At 35.9% G+C, this 21,041-nt stretch overlaps 2 protein-coding genes across 2 annotated transcripts; both read right to left on the minus strand.

Moving 5' to 3' along the window:
* Nucleotides 1-103: 103 nt before the first annotated feature.
* ABA2 (NAD(P)-binding Rossmann-fold superfamily protein) lies at nt 104-3,210 on the minus strand. The gene is made up of 2 exons (XM_022043845.2): nt 2,961-3,210; nt 104-1,299 (listed from the first exon to the last, which is right to left on the minus strand). Exons 1-2 carry the CDS (start codon nt 2,999-3,001, stop codon nt 501-503), a joined length of 840 nt encoding a protein of 279 aa, XP_021899537.1. The 5' UTR covers nt 3,002-3,210; the 3' UTR covers nt 104-500.
* A 1,092-nt stretch (nt 3,211-4,302) lies between these two features.
* EMB2765 (P-loop containing nucleoside triphosphate hydrolases superfamily protein) lies at nt 4,303-19,193 on the minus strand. Its single transcript, XM_088208985.1, has 14 exons — nt 18,611-19,193; nt 17,228-17,317; nt 16,322-16,384; nt 15,777-15,863; nt 15,495-15,647; nt 15,235-15,395; nt 14,704-14,938; nt 14,312-14,422; nt 12,184-13,242; nt 11,826-12,089; nt 10,839-11,024; nt 9,563-10,717; nt 8,968-9,318; nt 4,303-5,118 (listed from the first exon to the last, which is right to left on the minus strand). Exons 1-14 carry the CDS (start codon nt 19,025-19,027, stop codon nt 4,801-4,803), a joined length of 4,650 nt encoding a protein of 1,549 aa, XP_088065111.1. The 5' UTR covers nt 19,028-19,193; the 3' UTR covers nt 4,303-4,800.
* Nucleotides 19,194-21,041: the final 1,848 nt, after the last annotated feature.

Consider the following 21,041-nt stretch of genomic DNA (forward strand, 5'->3'; position numbering starts at 1 on the left):
GCTCTCCCTAACACAGTTTAGAGACAGGAGATTTCACTACTCAGCAAGAATCATGGAATGTAACAGAAGATAAAGAGTGCTTGAAATAAATGAAGCTAATTCAGAACCTGCATGATAGTAAAATTTATTTCATATCCATTGCAATTACATGACCATACATGTCATGTAAACCTCCAGTTCAATTCACAAACAGATCCACACAACGTTCAAATCCCCAATTGGCCCTCTTTACCTATTATTGAATTCTGCAAACAGGCTAGTACTGCATCACTGGATGCTGCCACAAGGTAATTACTCTGAATTTGCAGCCTTTAGATTAATACAAAACAATCTTAGCTATTCAAAGATTAAAAAGACAATGTAGCTACGGTAACATTTCCTTGCATTCAGTACTCCTAAGAGTCAAAAGGCCACAAAGTCCCCACGGAGATACCCCCTTCATAGATGCTTGAGACAACCACCAAAATGAGGAGTTTATAATAGCTCCTGAATATTACTCTTCATCGAAAGACTCGAAGTGAGTGATTTGAGCATGTAAAGCCACCATCAACCATGAGATTAGCTCCACTTACATACCTAGCTTCATCAGTTGCCAGGAAAAGAACAGAATTAGCCACATCTGTAGATGTCAATTCCACGCCCTGCAAGTTAGCGTTCTTTCCAGTAAATGCACGGAAACCTGCCAATGCATCATCAGTTCTTTGATCCTCTGGCAAGTGAGCCAAAGCCAATCCTGTTGCAACTCCATAAGGTGAAACACAATTCACGCGTATACCATATTTTCCCAGCTCAGCTGCAACGTTCTTGCAGAGCCCCAAAACAGCATGCTTAGACCCTACGTATGCATGTGGGCCTATGCCGCCTATAACACTAGCAACACTACAAAGAGAAATGATTGTACCTTTCTTTAGTGGAATCATAATCCGAGCTGCATGTTTCATTCCATGGAAAACACCCTTTACATTTACATCGAAAACCCTCTCAAACTCTGATAAATCATAATTCCGAATATCAGAGCATGGATTGCCTGATATACCAGCATTGTTCACCATAATATCCAGTGTACCAAACTTGTTAACCACAAAGTCAACTGCACGGCAAACATCATCCTCTACTGCGACGTCGCAATGAAAAAAGCATACATCCGGGTTACTACCAAGAGATTTGCAGACATTTTGACCAAGGTCGTCTTGCGCATCAACTATGCAAACCTTTGCACCATGCTTGTAGAATAATCGCACAATGCTCTCTCCAATGCCAGAGGCTCCACCAGTTACCAGTGCCACCTTCCCTAATAACCTTGAGAGAGACAGGGAAGCGAGAGAAAGAAAAGTGACAAAGAAATAAGTGACTAGACTAACCAAATTCAATATACAGAAGCTAAGAGCAATTGAATTGTTCAGTGATTAGTTAACAGCTATACAAGCTATAGTGTCTAATTGTTCGTCATCCAAGATAAATTAATGATATTTAAAATTCATTTTCTTTTCAATATTTCTCCAGATTCTCCATTCTGTAAATTCCTTTCTCTTCCTTTGTTTCCTTCCCAAGTCAAGATTAGGTTCTGACAGGTGCCTTTGGTTTTACAGCTTCTCAATAGTAGACGATGATGACTAACAGTGAATTAAATCCAAAACAAACTTTAAGCACAATTTAACACCTTGAGCACTAAAGTGGAAACGCCAGGAAATACAATAAATGATCTTGTGAAGAACTTTAAAAAATGTTTACAGGATAAGCTGGCCAAGTTGCTGAAAATTTCCAAATTTCACAAGTCACTAAATTTCTTTTTTTTTTTTTTTTGTTTTTTTGGAAATAACAAGTCACTATATTTCATAATCTTATCACCAAGGTGAAGGATGAAGGACTGGAGGACCAGGAAGAAGAATCACGCAGTAGCTCATCAAAGCAAAGATATTAAGTGCTCAAGATCATTCACCTAAAGAGACTTCTATATATATTCCACCAACAGGAAGCTAAGGCAACACTTAGTTCTACAGAGATTAAGCTAAAGGATGGTGAAACACTGATTTCCCTAATTGTTGATTTCAACCTACCAAAAAGGTTTCACACTTGTTGTTTCTATTTTTCTCGCTTTAATCAAGAATGATCAAGGGCAGAGTTTTTTAATTTTTTTATTGGGAAGCTTAAAACTCTGTCTTACCTCTTCTGTAAGAATTCCTCTCCAATCACAAGAAAATGATGTAACATAGTCTTGACTTAGAATCTGTAAATGGATTAGCAAAAAGTTTCCAAAATAATCTACAAGTTATTATAATATGAATAATATTAGTCTTAAGTAGTATTAGGATTTAATTTATAGCTTAAGTTCTTTTTATTAACTTCACCACTAGCACGACTTAATTACACATATTACGAACTCTGTAATCTCAGTTTTGACATCAATCATGACTAAATAAATTATCATGCGAATTTTCTCAATAGCTTGTTCATGTACTGCAATTAAATCCGTAAGATTTATGAAGTCGTTTGTTAGGTTGTGATGCCAAAGAAAGAAATAATCCAGGTTTATCCCAAATTCAAGAGTAGCAAATTTCCCATAGAAAGTTACAAAATTGGAGTCAACATCACTAAAAATTAAAGAAATTCACTGAAATTATTGCTCTTAACTTTCCAGAACATAGCAAATTCCCGCCGCCGATTAGAAATTTTGCAGCAGAATATTATACATATGGAAGCTTTCCTTCCTTCATTTTTCATATCCAAACGACTTTTCCATTTATATTTTACCAAAAGAAGCACAAAATTAGCACTAACAAGTGCTAAAGGAAAACATTAGATCTAAATTTTTTTTTAATATGAATTACACAGAGCGACTAAATCTTTGATCTCGAACTTGATTAACATCAACAGGAAGACCTATGCTTACAGAGTCTAAACAGTAAAAAACAAAAAAAAACAAAAAAGAAAAGCGTATATACTCAGCTAAGAGGCTTTACCTTTGAATTGGAAGCGACGAATCAGTTGAGCTTGTAGACATGACTGGAATTTTTTACTCCTTTTTTCTCTCTCTATATCTATCTCCGGGTTGATCAGAAATGAAGATCGTCCATGGCGATAACCTCTCAAGTCTTTCCACTGACACAAGCCAACATTTGCCGAGAATCTCAACTTTCCTTTCCATGTGCGCGAATATTTATGATATCTTCATCGTTTTCGCATTCATTGTTATCCATTTGTAGTCTATTTTGGTCCAGTCGTGTGTATATATATATATATATATATATATTATATTGGAATTATATTTTTTGAAATTTTAAATTTAAATTAAAGCAAATATATTTATTTAAATTAATTCGATAATTTTAGTCAAATAATTATGAAATATTTTATATTTATTTATTCAAAAATTCTATGTTCTTAATATTCTATTTTCACATCCATTTTTGTAATATAATTCTACAAATTTATTTGTAATTTATAAATTTTGATTTTAAAATTTCATACTATGCACATATATATATATATTTCATTTTCATAATTATTTTCCTTAAATTTCTTTCAATAATTATTTTGGCCCATATTTCATTCTCTAGAATTTCTATATATATATATATATGTATATATATATAGGTAATAGATCAACATCCTACAATTTCAAACACATACATGAACTCAAGCACAATCAAATTATAAACATTAACATGTAAATAATATTAAATTGCTTATATATATAATTCTACAAAAGTGTATATAATTTATATTTGTATTTACATATACATTTACATTTACATTTATATTTACATTATCAAAAAGAGACTTTAAATTGTAGAAAGAGATTAAAAAAAACCCTAATATGTAGATCTTATCATCCAACCAAACAAATTCAAGGTTACATTATTTCGAAATTATACTACCCTTTGGTTGAAGAGTTAATACTTTCAATATTCTTTTCAAAAATATAAGCTCGAATCTTGAATCGTAAATCCTCTATTATAAAACAACCGATTCAGAAAAGAAGTTCGAGATTGTACCAGCTCTAATAATCTGTTCACAAACAAAGTCGATGTTGTGTTATTCAACCGAACAAATTCAAGGTTGCATTATTCCGAAATTGCATTACCTTTTTGTTGGATAGTTAGTACTTTCAATATTCTTTTCAAAGAATATGAGCTCGAATCTTGAACGGTACATCCTCTGTCATAAAGCAACCGATCCAAAAAAGAAATTCGAGATTGCACCAGCTCTAATTGAAATCACAAACGCAGCTCTTTTAGGATCATATACGTACCAAGATTTTGCTGGGGAAAAAGAAACCGACGTTTTGGAGATGTCGCAAAATTCGAAAAAACAATAAGCTTTCACTTGCTCATGATAATTTACAAAAAGATTTCCATACAATCAAATTACAGTGCATCCCCTGAGAAAGAAAATCGAAAAATTATATTACATACACTATCTCTTCTCTCTAAAACAAAAGCAAGTTGTTCAAAAATTAGGCACTGGTTAGCCAGATGCCCTTCTGAATTACATAATACAGACTACCCTGCCTACCCTACAAGTAATACATGATCAGATAATAGCTTAAGCCTAGCAGTATCATGGGTGCACAATCCTCTTAGGTTAGACTTAAACGGTATTAACCCGAAGACCAAAAGAGCAACCTTCTGTATATGCTGTGAATAAACCTGTGCACTGCGTAGACCGCATCAAGTTTCTGATTTGGCACTCGAGACATGAATAACCAAACAGGGCAATATTTAATTTAGTCCTCGGGCCCAAGATAATTCTACCACCGCGAGGATGACAATGCTTGAGTACAAAAAGTTCTTCATCACACTACTCCACCATTGAGGTGGTTCCATCATTCAGATCAGTTTCAGATGACCTTGTTTCTTCGTTTCCCGGAGGAGCTTTTGTTTCTCCATTCTCAAGAGACTTATCCCCGTTTGGAACATCTGCAAGGCCATCCATATCTGTAGTTTCCTCCGAGTAGTGTCCATGATTTGTCTCACCAGATTCATCATTTGCAGATGCTTGTGCGTCATTGTGCCCAGATGTTGAAGTATCCTCAGGTTCCTCTGGTGCATTTGTAGATGGATCTAAATGTTCTGAATAAGTTGCATGCTGATCAAATTGACTGTACATCATACGGGCCTAACAAAAAGAAATTTGAATGTGGCATCAGGACATCCAAGTAATAAGAGATAATAAAAGTATCACAAGCCAGGGACACATCCCCCCGCACCCACCAAACCTCCCCCACGCAAAAATAAATACAAGCAAATTATTAATGTAAATAGAAAGCTTATCCTATGTATTCATACAAAATAGACTGGATTTTCAAATTTTCAAATAGATTAGTAATTGCATTTCTAGTTAATCTACAACTTCATATAATACTATTGATAAGATAAGGTTTTTAGTAGCTTTAGAATTTTTTTGTAGTAAATTCTTTTTTTCAATCGGGTAAATTCATGGAGGTCGTTGAACTTGGGTATAATAACAACCGGATCAACTTCCTTTCAGAAAAAAAACTACTTAATCTGCCATCTCAGACTGAGCCCATAAGTAGTGAACCAAATCTAGAAAGAGAAAGGGCAACATAACAAGAGATTTGGGTCTTTCAGCTGCTCTCTTTCAAAAATAACACCCATTTATTAGGATTTTTTCCATTTCTCCAATATTTATTGTAGTGAGCATCCTCCCTCTCACCATTTCAAGCAAACAACACAGCTCGTGGAGAAGCATGAAGTTTCCAAACACACTTTCAGGGGAAACCTGGCATGGTTTGGAAAAATATTGACCAACTCAAAATACAAAGATTTCCCAGAAGAAGCACCACCAGAACCCAACTTCCGTAGCAGTTCATCAATAACCACAAGATGACCATTGAAATGGGAAAATTAAGGAAATTAACAAATTCATCAACCTCCAAATTAGTAAGATTTCTAACATGATCTGCAATTCACACCCTGATGCCAGAGGCATAAGAGAAATTCTCAGCCATGGTGGCCAAGGAGAACATAATAGGAAATCACTATTGCAAAGTGCCTCTTTCATTCCAACTGTGAAACCAAAGACTCACCTCTGCCCTGAAACAATCCTTCCATCTAAGATGCCCATGAAACTCGTCCAAAACAGTACTAACTTTCTTCCAAATAACCAACCATGTAGGAATTTACATACCATGGACCTCCATCTATCCAGCCCCATCCCGAATTTGGCTTTGATCACCCTCCATCATTGACTAACCTAATCATTCATTCATAAAATCATCCACTTCCACTTCCACCTCCAAGCCCTCTTAATCCTCTATTTTAAAGTAACCAAAAAGGTAGCTGAGGGAGTAAGTGGTAGGAGGTGTGCTTATAACCTTGGTTGCCTCGCGAAGTTAAAATTTAATCAGTAATTACCCATGCCACCACCCAACTCACATCAAGCTCATATGCAGTACAGCAGAGACAGAAAGAGAATGGGCAACATAAAAGGCGCTGATTTGATATTTTAGCTGCCCTCTTGTAGACATAACACTCATTTACTAGGATTTTCAGCCTTTCTCTAAGATTATATACAGTGAGAATCCTACCTCTTGCCATGTCCAAGCAAAGGAGCAAATCCAGGATAAGTAATAAGTTCACAAATCCATTTTCAGGGGAAATTCTAATGGTTAGAAGAAATATTCGCTAGCTGAAAATAGAAAGATCTCACAGAAAAGCACCATCGGTTCCCAACTACAACCATGGTTCATCAGTACCCGCATGAGAGCCACTGAAATGGGAAAGATGGTTAACGAAATCAACTTATCCATCCAACTCACAGCCCAGACTCCAAGGCATAAGAGAAATCCTTAGATGGTGGCCTCCTTAAATCTGGCCAAGGAGAACACAGTAGGAAATCACTGTTGTAAAGCCCCCTCCTCTGCCGAGTTGTGTAACTAAAACCTCACCTCTTGCCATAAAAAAGTTCCTCCTTCTAAGAAACTCTTGAAACTCATCAGGAAAAATTAAATTTCTTCCAGAGACCGAACCATGTGGGATTTACACTGCCTAGACCTCTACACCCTCATCTCCATCTCGAATTTGGTTTTGATCTCCCTCCATTATAGACTAACCTGATCATATGTAACTCGCCTGCTGCCACTTTCCAAAAGCTGGTTAAATTCCCCAATTGATCTAACGCCAAGCTCACCCATACGGAATGGAAGCTTTACTAATTTTATATCTTCAAGAGTCCTACTATTCTCCTTTAAGTTAACCCAAAAGGTAGCCAAGGGAATAAGTGGTATAAAGTATGCTTATCACATTGGATGCCTCACCAAGCACAAATTTCATCAGCAACTGATCTTGCCATCACCAAAATCATACCAAGCCCATAGGCAGTGCACCAGCACCTAAAAGAGAAAAGGCAACATAACAACACCCGATTCAGTATTTTTCTGCCCTCTCGCAAAAATAACTACTGTTTACTTGAATTTTCTCCCTTTCTATAAGGTTATCTATCGCCGTTCCCAAGTAGAGAACACAACTCGGGAAGAAGCATTAAGTTTCCAAATCCATTTCCAAAGGAAATTTTGATTGTCAGCGGAAATATTGACCACCTGAAAATAGAAAGATTTCACAAGAAAAGCTCCATTAACCTAGCTTCCGTACCAGTTTATCAATACCCATGAGGACCACTGCAACAGAAAAGATGCTCCAGGAAATTAACATACTCATCCAGCTTCCAATCATTGACTTTCTACAAGATCTGCAACCACACCACAGAGCCGGAGGATAAGAGCAATTCTGACTGGTGGTTGTGATCTAGGATGGCGACTGGTAGAGAAGGTTAGTGTTTGCAATATTTCTACGTTGGTTTTTTTTTCTTTTTTAAGATGGGTTTTAGGCCTGTTTGGGTATAGAATTTTGAAGCTTCTAGCATAGGACTATTTTAACTCTAATACCAACCAATATATGACAAATATGGGCTACTTTGCCTACTTAGAGATTTGGGGACAAAACCCAAAAATCAAACCAAAAAAAAATGTCTAAGAAATCCTAAGTTTGATGTTTAGGATTTCTTAGTTATTACATCAAGGAAACCTTAAACACTTAAGATTTGATTGCATAATAGATCCAGAAAATTGAGAAAACGCCCCACATATTCTTTTTGAATAACTAAGTTCTAGGAGTGACTCATGGCTACTTTCCAGCTATGTTATCCCATATGTGATGCTTAAGAAAAAAGACTTGGTTTGATGTTCAAGAATCCTAAAGAATCCTCCTAGGAGTAGCTGGTAGCTACTTTCCAGTTATTTTGTCCTAATTCTTAGTTGTGATATCTAATAACTCCAAAAATTATCACAAAATGTCGGCAAATTAAACACTAGTTTTTCCTACATCATGTATACTAGTTCCCTTGCTTTTTCATTGCTTTAAATAACTATATTTTGGGTGCTCTTTTGCACTACACCTAATTTTTTCCTTCTAATTCCATAGTTGCTGCAGAATTAAGGAATCAGTTCTGTTCACTTTTGTCTCCAGTAAAATTTATTTCCTGCTAACAAAAAGACTTCAGGAATCTGTTTTTATCATGTTTCTTTGTCTGCAACAGCATAATTCCACATAATAAGGACCATCTCTTTTTTTCTGACTGGCAAAAAAATGAGATAATAAATGTTCTTCCAAATTTCAGTAAACCTAACAGAAAAATCACAGAACCAAACAAGGGGATAAAATCCATGAAGGCTGCGTGCCACTTCTAAGGGACAGTTAATGGAAGAGAACCGATAAGTTCATTGAATGTAGAATTCAAAAAGTTTAAACTGACCTTAAATCACATATCAACCAGAATTATATCTCTGGTGAGGATATAAAATAAATGGTTTTTCAGGCTGCCTCTTCAAAGGTTAAGATTTCATCCTACTAGCAACTAATGCTAAGAAATTGCTAACATAAATAAAAATTACAGCACTTAAAGGTGAAACTCAAGTATCAAAGAAAGAGAAGAGTTAATTAGTTATACCTGATATATCTGATTAATTCTCCCATAAACAATGCTGCCCATCTCCTCAACACCACTAACAAGATAGCAAGGTCCAATATCTTCAACATGACGTTCTGTCAAAGGCATATTCTCATTCACATTAAGAGCAAGATGATCAGGTCTCTGAAGCAGCAGTTGAAATGTAGGCTGAAGTTCATAGCACTGCTCAAACAGAGATCGGCGGCAGAAAACATAAAGACCAAGACGAGCACGAGACATGGCAACAATCAATCTTCGAACATCACGAAGGTGACCCACAAAACGAGTACGCACAAGAGACAGCAAAATAAAATCATTTTGTTGGCCTTGAAACTTATCAACAGTGGCAACCTATGAAAAAAAAATGAACAAAGCAAAGAATTTTTATCCAGAGGAAAACAAGGAACCTAACAATTTATTGCCATCAGAAAAAGCAAGGCCAAATTACATCAAGTACAACCCGGTTGATTAAAATAATCCTGCATAACATATAGAAAACAGAACATGTCTAAAAAATTTCACCCATTGCCCATGTTATGACGCCTTCCCAGAGATTTAAGATATATTGCGGAAAAAGGCATCTATGATAACTTACCTTACTGGGAGGACCAATGAAGTCATATGGGACACAGCGCCGGTTGATAACATCACGAATCAGAAGCTTCTGGCCATTATATGTTGTCAGGATGGATATCTTATTTGCAGGATATCCTAGCAGTCTCATGTATATATAAACACTGACAACATACTCAGCCTCTCCCTCATTCTGATAAAACCAAGGAGATGGCGCACTCTCCCCTCTCCCATTGTAATCAGGCACATCCACCAACTGATACTCATAGGAGAATCCACCATTTGCCCTATGGAAGATGGGTTCCTCCTTTACATAGGGAAGATCTCCTAACTCTCTGTACCTCCAATTGTAAAGCTTAGCTATGCTTGGCCTGGCTCTTCCCTGAGCATTGAGCTCAATGTACGGAATACCCAGACGAACAAACCTTGTAAACAAGCTTTGATCCATATGACTGTACTTCTGGAATGCCATATTCTTTACCACTGGAGGCAACTGATGATGATCACCAATCAGTATACAGCGTTTAAGGCGGGCATGACCATCCTCCTGCCTCTGAAGCAACATTGGGATGAAAGTTTCTATTTCCAGAATCTGAGCACTTTCTTCCATCAATAAATTGTCATACTTGAAACCTAACTGAAGAAAATCTTTCCTCTTTAGAGCTGCATGAGTGCAAGTCATTGCCACAATCTTTGCTTGCTTAGTCATCAGGTAATTAGCTCGATCAGCAGTTGACTTGAGCAACTCAAAAGCCCGGCACTCTTCAAGCTCTTGGAACATAGTCTTAAGATGACGAAAACAACCCTTTGCTGCACGCATGTCTTTCTTAAATGACTGACCAGTAAAAACTGGCTGAGAGGTGTTGGAGAAGAACTCCTTGAAGGGGAAGCGATCATGAACAAATGTGGGTTTGTCTTCGCTACCAGAAGAAGCAGCAAGGAATTGCTCCCAACGTGAGTATACATGAAGCAACCAAAAGTACCCAGCAGTTTCACAAGTATAACCCACATCCTCAGGAAGTCCTAGAGATCGTGCAAGCCTCTCAACCTCACTAAGTAATTCTAGCCTTCGAACAAGCATTGCATTAACACGGCCTTGCCGGCTGAAGTCTAGATCAGTTGCTAGTTCTTGCTCACCTTGACCCAAGCGAAGAAGATAGCGTGCAGGAACATCCCTCTGAAATACAAAATACAGGCATGTATTAAGAAATTTACCAGCCAGTGAGAACCCGAAGCAAAGATTGAAATTTGGTCAACATAGTTGAATTTGTTATCATATAATCTGTTAAACATCATACCTCCATTATCTTCTCAAAAAGATCATTCAGAGCCTGATTTGAATGAGTAATAATTAGTGTCCTCTGTGAAGGACAATTGTGATAGAGGACATTCAAGATCTGTACAGCTGTGTCAGTCTTTCCTGTACCAGGTGGACCTACAACCATTGTTAGTCCAGGCTCTATACCTGAGATGATTGCACCAACCTGCAGAAAAGGAAATAGTAAAGATAATTAGTCAAAAGGTAAATAATAGATTAATCTCACGGTTAAATAGTGTTTAGGATTGCTGAGATAAAGGTAAAAGCCTTTCAGCAGCTTAAAGCCCCTGGATACTAATTTTAAGAAAAAAATAAGTACAAGCACTTATTTGTTTGTGGTAAAGATGCTCATCTTAAAAAATGGTATTTGTTGCATTCAAGAAAAACACATGTATGTGGATCAATAAGTAACTAAACATGTTAAAAAATAAATATTGAAACTCAATATACCAAAAACTTGGAAAAAATGAGGGATGCTCGCTTTTTTCTGGCTAAAATTGCTTATTGGAACATAATAAGAAACCTAGATTTTATGATACCAAACAAGTAAAATGGAAAAAGTTAGCTAAACTGCTTATGGGAATCAAAGAAACAATCACAGCACCCACTTAGTCATACAACTTATGCAACCAGCTTATGTGCTTGATGAATAAGTATTTATCCTTGCATAATGACAAATACAAAGAAATTAATAAGGCAACACACTCTAAGTCGAACAAAGAAGTTCATAAGGAAAATGGGATAACTATCAAAGGAAGAAAGCGAATAATTGCAAACATAAAGAAGATAAAGAGTCACATCGACAGATGGAATGGAAGATATGTTAACAAAATACTTAAAGAATAAAATTCTTCCTTAACCGTCCACTTTGCTTTACAAAAGGTAATGAGTTAACAGAATAAAATTAAAGATTACAGTTGATACCATAATTAAATTCTTCAATATTACTTAAAGAATTGCTTAGCACCTGTGTGGGTGTAAATCTGACTGAATTTTGTTTTGGTTGATCTTGAGGATAAGGACCTGGGTCCGGAGGAATGTATGCTTCAACAATAAGGTTTTCTTTCTCAGGTAACCCATCCACCATTTTCACATCATTTATTGAATTATCAACAGAATTCTTATTTCCTGGAAGTGCATTAGCATTGCCTTTCAGCATCCTTGGAAGCCTAATTCGAAAAGGTGGCCTTGGATCAGAGTTCTCTGAACCATCAGGATTTATGAAAGAAACCTGTAAGCAGAATTCATTAGAATTGCTAGGAAAAAGAAAAAAAAAAGATATGAATAAGTAATTCTCCGCTTCTATAGGGAAGTAATATCTCAACCTGAAAATCAGAAAAACACTTTCGCAGATGATCTGAATCAAGAAATGTATCTTTAAAATCTACTATTTCCAAAAGATCAGGCATGTTGGTCCACTGTGCTGCAGAAGGATTTCCATAACCCAGAAATATGTTGTGCAACCATTTAGGAACAATACAATATTCATTCATAAGATCTCTTATAGATTCTAAGATAGCCTTAAAGTTGTTTTCTTTAGGTTTCCTCCTCATCAAAACATTAAATGTTCCGTAAACGTCTTCTGCACCTTTATCGGCAATGTCGGTGACATCCATGTGGTATTGTGCAGTATCTAGAGCAATAGTCACAGTCCTCAGATCACCTTTTGGGGGCTTCCACTCATCCCTTTTAATTCTTCCAGTGAAATCATTCATAAGTGTTCCCTCCTCATCACGGATTTCAATAATTTCACATCCACGAACATATTGAAGCCCAAGCTTTTGTGGCACGCTAGCTTTTGCAGCTTCCTCAGCACTTAAAGGCTCAAAAGAAGGACGAATAGAAAGTAAAAATAGAACATCATGTTCTTTAAGGGCATTCCATTCTGATCTTATTTGAGCTCTGTAACTTGAAATGCTAAACGTAACTTCAGCTGTCACAGATGATGGCTTGACTTCTCCAATATTTGGCTGCTTTACCTCAGTGATTTTGAAATCCTTAATTGGTACAGCCATACGTGACCAACCACGAAATGCAGTTTCTCCTTCATTATTGATGTAAGCAAGGAGATGTGGTATAGCTTCTTGAATATCTTCACGGATCTCATAGGTAGATTCAAGTCGAAAGAGATTGAAATTTCTTAGGAGATAATCATGCAAAGTTAAGAACTGCAGATTAAGCTTCGGAAGAGCAAGACAACCTTCCCCAGAGTAATTAATGCTTGGTACAAGGCTTTCATCCCACATAATCTGTTCATTCGGGTAGAGTGGAAGAGCATTTATAGCTTCTTTTTGAGACTGTTGTCTTTCAAAAAATGACACCATGACCTCAACAAGAAAATCAACACTATCTGACCAAGGATCATCCTTTGAAACCAGTTTAAGCTGCAAGAAAGATAAAATTAGGTAAAATAGAAAAATGTGTACCAGCAAGCAAGCTCCAAGATAAAGAGAACAAGTACCATTTCATTATAAAACTAAATTGCAACTCATGCTATCAACACAAAGTAGTGAAAAGTATTTTATGTTCCTCTTCTAAATGACCGGTTTCTCAATTTCAGAAATTTGGGGTAAAAAATGATTTCGGGTAAGTAGAGTTTGAAACCAACTCATCCTGTGAAAAGTATGGAACTTGAGAAAAATTAAATGAGAAACCTTTTAGAAAAAAAAAACAAGAAAAAAAAAGAAAAGAAAACATTATTATAAACAAGGCATCAAAGGGGTGCCACTGACAAACAAAAAATAACAGACGAATGAGAGAGTGAATTAGGTCCAAGAGATCCTCAGCACAACATATAAGACCCTCAAGACAAAAAATACAGAATTAAAAGAGAAAATATACACAATAGAAGAGAGACTCAAAAGAAAATAGGGGATTAAGGTGCAAAAATAGAGAATAAATAGACAGAAAAGACAATCTAGAAAGGACACGAAGGACATAAACAATAACTAAAATCCTAGAAAGAACTTTTAACTCAACAGTGTCAACTACTGTCTTTGCCAAATAAATTAAATGATGACGATGATGATGATGACAATTACAAAAATCTCCTTGATAGCAAAAAAAAGTTATTCCAATTTAAGATATTATTCTGCATCAGTATTTCTAGACTTGTAAATGCTTGTGCACAAGATTGCCAAATGCAAGGGATACATGATTAGCACAGCAAACGCCCCCCCGAAAAAGAAAAGAAGATATAATAGATAATAAATAAATTGGAAGTGATTAACATTCAAACAGTGTAGTCTCGGTTAATTTCCAACTCAAATGCCTACTAAAGCCAGAAAATGGGAATCGCAAATTTACTTTCAGACACACTTCACCACTGTAACCATGACAAAGAACAATACTTCCAACTGCAATTTAGCATCACATAGAATGAAACAACACTAGGCCCATTATCAATATAAAAGAACCATAATGTCACAACTATCAATTCTTGCATCTACAAACCTTACAACAAACAACATCCTTTAACTCTTCGGGAGAAAGTACAGACAACCTCTTGGAAAGATCAGCACGCTTGTGAATTGCACCAACGTTAGCCAGTGAAAGTTCTCGCAACTACAAGTACCAAATGTAGAAAAATTAGATTTTTGTTTTTGAAATAAAGAAAAATTAGATATTTCAGAAAATAGTATGAAGATATGGAGAGGGATGATGAACAGAAAAGCAACTGGTCAACGACACCTCCCTTTCAAGGACATCTCTTATCCCTTTCTGATGTAATTTTTTCTCTTTTTTTCCTAATAATATTTCTTTTTTTCATTAAAAAATAAATTCAAAGTTATATAAGGGGGAAAATAAAAAATTTAGAGTTACATACTGAATAACCATTGACGAACCTTAGGAATTTTCTTGAAAGCAAGTAGCTGTAAAGATTGGAATCGATCATAATGAGTCTGAAGCACCTCATCATCTGTGAACTGTGTGCCATCATGGTCATTAATCTCAAAATTTTCATAGAACTGTAATAAGTCAACAAGTTGTGCAAATAGTTTTCCCTTTTCATGCTTATAAAGAGAGCTCAAATGGCATTTGGCAACAACAGCTACATCGGCCACAAGAGGTCGTAGATACCTGTAAACCATAATAAAGGTAACAGAAAGATATGAGATGGAAACACCAAAACCAAATACAGTCCATAGCCCAAGATAATTGCTCATACAAGAGTGCTTCCACCTTCGAAAAGTCAGGACACATTACCGAGTCGCAACTATATCTATGAACTTTAATTTAAAAGACAAACGAGATATATCTACCTATCTCTTAAGGTTTTACAGCATATCCGATCTTGAAGAATCTATCCGTATTACTAGAAAAAAGACTTGACCATATGGAAAGAGTAGGAACCCTGATTGCAGGTGTACATATACCTCCTTGTTGGCAACTGGCTTAACAAATCAATGAGGAATTCCATGAACCTCTCACAATACAGCACACAAGCATCATCAACTTGCTGAAATCCATTAGTATCAACAACTTCATCCTCCTCAGTTTGAGAATTTTTCTGGGGAAAAACCTCATAATCTAGAACCTGTATACAGTGAAAAATGGATATATTTAGCTATGCAATCTTTAAACTGTTTGAAATAATTGACCAAACAATAGTTTAGTCTCTCTGTACACAATATACCTCCAGAAACTCTTTAATGAGATTTCTCAAGAAATTCACTTCAAGTGCAGACGAGGGGTCAAAAAGCTCTCCTCGTTTTGAAGCCTCCTTAGATTCTCTCTTTATCATTCTCTTCCATTTCTTAATTAACTCCGGGTAAAGGCAAAGCTCCATCTACAAATGATTGAAGTAAATCATGCATCCAATGGTTCAAGAATGAATTAAGTTCCATCATCTTCGCAAATATCATAAAATGTATCTCAAACTCTTATTTCAAAAAAAAAAAATGTATCTTAATCTCACCTGAAAACGACCAAATGACAAACTGTGCCAACATTGCAAACTCGCTAATCTCAGAACAGTCTCGCTAACAACTTCGTCTTCCAAACTCTGTCATATCAAGAAGTTGAGCAAAATAACATGAACATAAGAAAAAAAGCTTCAAGAAAATTTTATTTCCTAATGATTTCTCAAAACAACTTATAAAATGGAAGCATGACGAGATTAGGTTTGCAATAGTAGAGTTACCACAATGTCAATGCAATTAAATAAGCATGCTTTTTTATGCTTGCAATATTACCTTCTCTTTTCTCATACAATTCTTTGATACTGCATTTGGGTCCTAATTATGATAACTAGTAGCAACTTTTAGAAAACAAGAAGACTAATTTGAAAAGGTTAAGAGAAATATAAGCCTGAATTATCAGGTAACTTAATTCAAAGCAATAAAGAATAATTCGCACATCACTAAAATAAGCTGATCCTAAACAAGAATTGTTGTTTGGGAGAAATAAGTCAAAAATAAGCCTCGAATGATGGGGCAAGTATACACCAGAACAAGTACAAACCTGGAAAGCATTGATCACAAAAACTAGATAGTTCGTCTTCTCTGCAATAGTTAGGTCCCTTCCCTACAATCAGATAAAATTATTAGAGATGTCATCTAAATGAGTCAAACTCCTAATAGCTTAATAACTACCAAACTGTTTTGGCATGCAATATCACAAAAACAGGACATATATGAAACATTTATTAGATGAAAACATTGTCAACTACATATAATGTAAAAATGCATAAAGTACAACATCAACAAGCAGATTAGCAACCAAGCTATTAGAATATAGTTTCTCCCCTGTAAAGCAGGATATTTGTTTCCAATACTAGAATTAGATAATTTCAGATCCAAAAATGAATTTTGGAGAATATTATAAATTGCATCTCTTCAAACAGTTTGTTCCATGAGCAAAACCATTTGGTTAGTTCTTCATAGACATACTGAACAAAAATTTTTTACTCGGAGTTCTTGCCTCCTTTTTTCAGTTCTACCCAGTATAATGAATGGTGCTTGCTACTCTATCCAGATATGGAAATAGATATTAATTGCAATAATAAGGTATAACGCTGTTTAACTAAACACATCTTAATTTACTGTTGCTTTCTAATCTCTCCCCTAAAGGCCATTTTTTTGCAACTTCACTATATACATATATATATATTTCAAAATTCTCATAAACAGTTCTCAAATAAATATTTAAACATATGGTTTTTAGGACAAACTCTTGAAACCACTTGGGATATAGAGCTAATAAAGGGAAAAGGATAGGAATAGGAAGATTTAATTAATTGAGCTTTGGCCAAAGCTGACTCCCATTTCCCACATGAGGGAAGCCAATCTGCTCAAAATATATGTCAGAAACAAGTGAGAAACCTACATACAAATATATGAATCATGAAAGAAGGGAAGGAACACAAACCTCCTTAAGCCGAAGAACCCGCTCAAGGAATCCCCGGAATACACCTTTTCTGTCATAAAAAGATATCCAAGCTGCTACATTCTCTCGGAACTGTAAATTTCAAATATGAAATTCATAAATGACTTGCTTCCTCAAAAAAACACATAAAAGCCTCACAATTTGTGTCACCATTAGGAAGTGAATATAAACTGCTTCATTCCAAGATATGGAACACAACACAATGGAGGTTCATAGTTGATATACATGTTTGACTGGAGTCTGGAGTCAGGAGTGAAACACATACTTTTACTCTAGATTTTTTTCACATTTACGCTACGCTGACATAAAAATTAGTAACAAATGGAGGGAAGAAAAATGAGTTTTAAAAGAAAGGACCATTGTTTTCATTGTTTGTATAACTAAAATTTGAAAACGATTGTGAAAGGAAATTATTGTCGTAATATTTTGTACAGTAACTTTATAAAGAAGAAGAAAAGATTAATCATTAAAAAAAAAAGTCAATAACTTGATAAGAGATGCTTATCATCTCTTACTTTTCTTTTACTAATTTCTATCTTTTATTCAAACAAGCTAAAGGATAGTAAATATCACGCCCTTTCTTTTCCTCACTTTCCTCAATACTAAGATAGTGTTAGTTTTCAGCACAGCTGAACAAACTAAGATATAAACCAAAAATTTTTTAGGAAACCCATTTTGTTTTTTCCACACAATCCTGAACATACTAATCAAAAACCAAATGATATGAAAATCCACTTGAAGAAATGGAATTTTGAGTGTTACACTTACTTTCCATATATTACCTACTGAAACATCCTGAAACTCTATTGCAATTTGACACTTAGAACCTCTCACCCTTTTATAAGTAAAATGTGCTTTCTGTTTCCCAGCAAATGACATAAAAGCCAAAGAGAGAATGGATGTAAACCAAGTGACCAACGAAAAACCAAATGATAAGTGTTAAATGTGTGGGATATAATTCCCATCTAAATGCTGCTGCAGATATCAAACCCACATATGCTCAAGCTAAAATAGAAAGTTAGACCCACTCACCTCTCAGAAAAACTTAACTCCATTCCCATGTTTCCCTAATCATATCAAATTCATTTCCAATTCAAATATCATTATCTCAACTCAGGAAAGTTAAACAACAATCTCCAAACTTTTTTTGAAAAAACACCAGAAAAAGTTACACAAATCATAATTTCCAATTGTACTCTAACAATTGGAAATTATGGTTAAACTAGAGTTTCAAACTCTGAACATTGAAACATCTAGTTAAAACATCCCAAAAATTTTCTCCCCAACCAAGCACAATTATAGAGACCCACAAGTAACATAACCATAAATTAATAAACAAGTTAAGAAAAGCTGAAGACCCATTACCTTCTCATTTACCATGAGTATCATAGACATCACATGCTCGAACGTAGCAGTCTCGGTGTCAAAATTCGGCCATAAATAGTTCTCCAAGTACTGGCTCACTTCCAGAATCATCACCCGCTGCAGAGGCACAGGCTTGCGGCCCGCTTTCAACGTCAGCTCATTATAGTAAATATCCTTTACTAGCTCAGGATCAAACTGCTTTTCGCTGCTTTCGCCACCAGTTTTGAGCCAACTGGCAGCCGCTATCTTCGTCAACCTGTCGCGTTGTATATCCAACAAGGTTATTGAGTTGGGAAGGGATGACCCGGGCTTCGAATCGACGGTTTTCTCGCCTAACTGAGTCGGCGACTCGACCGGGTACTCGGCAACTCGGTGCCGCTTGAAATCGTATGCACCAGTTCCGTACACCTTCGTCATTGTGGGGTTCTTCTTTTTGGGCCTTGAATTAGGGAGTTTATCATTCAAAAAGAGAAGATACTGGAAAATTTACTAGGATCATTGAAAATGGAGGAAGAATCGTTGGCTTCGGGTTTTCTGGGTTATAAACCCTAACAGTGGATTGGCTGTTTCTCAGCGAACCTAAAGAAGAAGGTATAATTTTAGAATTATTTTTTTATAATTTCATAAAAATAATTAAATTATGAAAATAAGAATAAAAATATATCATACTAATTTATCAAAAATATAGCATATAATTTTCAAATTTATATTCAATTAAATTAAACACATAGCAATAGTATAACATAGTTTTATTTTTATATTTAAAAATTATTAGTACATAATTTACTCAATTAAAACACAAATTCTATTTAGATTTTGAGATTTTAAATATATAACTGTAACGGCCCTGGAAATTTAGAATGAAATATGTGTATTAAAAATATTAAATGCGGAAGCGTAATAAAAATTTTGATTGACATCCCTTACACAAAAACCAAAAACGTACTCAAAATATAAAAGAACGAATTAACTAAAAGAGATACTCGAAAATAAGAACTATAAATATAACTACGGAGTATTTAAGCGTCCCCTTCGCCGTCTTCCTGCGGAACAGACTCGGGAACAATGTCTTCCTGATCTGAAATGATTAAATAAGGAATGAGGTACACCAGTCCAGTAAAGACATCACACTATCTCACCGCCACGGAGGTAAAGGTGGGTAAAAAACACAAAAAGACCAATTGAGCATAATTTATAATAAACTCGTTTATTAACATAAAAACCTTTACTGTCCACTTACCTCGGTGAGATCCATAAAACAACATATGAAAGCAATAACATTATCATCATCATGAAATCATATGAACTGTATAACATAATACTTACCACGCCTTTGCATTTCAATCATTAAACAACACATTTTCCTCACTTACCAGCCTACTAGTATCCATGAGGATCCATAAGGGGTCTCTTCTACACGTGAACCATTAACATTCACAACCTGATTCTAGGGTCGTCCTCATATCCCGTCCGATATGAGCGCCAAAACCATGAACCTCAATATCTCGTCCGGTATGAGGGTGAAACGGGCTGTCCCCATACCTCGTCCGGTATGAGAGACCACATTCCCGGTAGGATTCCCTACGGACCCGGTCCGTCCACCATCTCCTAGGATATCTAGTTAGGCTGTCCACATTATCCACTTATCAATTCACATAATATTTTTGCCCTTTTTTCTTGGTTTCAATTATCCAAACACACACAATATGTAAACCAGTAATAGACACTAAATAAGACAACACAGTATCGGATTCATCATAATACAAACCATAATAAAAGAAACCATGATTCATGCATACGAGACCATAACGTAATTACATTAAACATCATGCTGCATTTAATACTGAAAATTAAATCAAACAATAACAGACCAACACTGTATCAGACTCGGGCTCCATTGGCAACCTTAATCAATTATACATCTATAAGGTCACACAGTACAGTTTAATTATTTATTTAGCTTCAATACCGTGATAGGAAATAGGGTGAGAGGTCCTTACTTGTTTCGGAGTCTGAATACGGATCTATAGTGCGCCTACAGGCTGTCCCTAATTTTTTCTGAATTTTTTCCGGGAAACTGAAACGTACTACTGGTACCTGCACGTGTCCCAAAAAATCTCAAATTAGACCTAGAGCCCATTTCGGCCAATATCGCAATTCCGGCGACGGCGCAGCCGCAAGCGGCGGCGATTCACCTCAGGTTGGCCGTTTTCGGTCGTTTTCGGCCGAATTCGACCACGCTTGCATCGGTTCCTGCGATAGAACAACCCTAAGGCCCTCGGTGGGCCGAAAAATCACGAAAAATCGAAACTTACCGGCGGCGGTGCTCTCGGGTACTGCGGCTCCTCCGGCGTGAGTCGCGTTTTGATGTTTGGCTCCGATCAACCTGTAGAGAAAAGAACGGTGATTACAGTGGTATAAAATTTGCATC

Source organism: Carica papaya, chromosome 8, assembly GCF_054855325.1.
Source record: "Carica papaya isolate Zhongbai chromosome 8, ASM5485532v1, whole genome shotgun sequence".
Lineage (NCBI taxonomy): Eukaryota > Viridiplantae > Streptophyta > Magnoliopsida > Brassicales > Caricaceae > Carica > Carica papaya.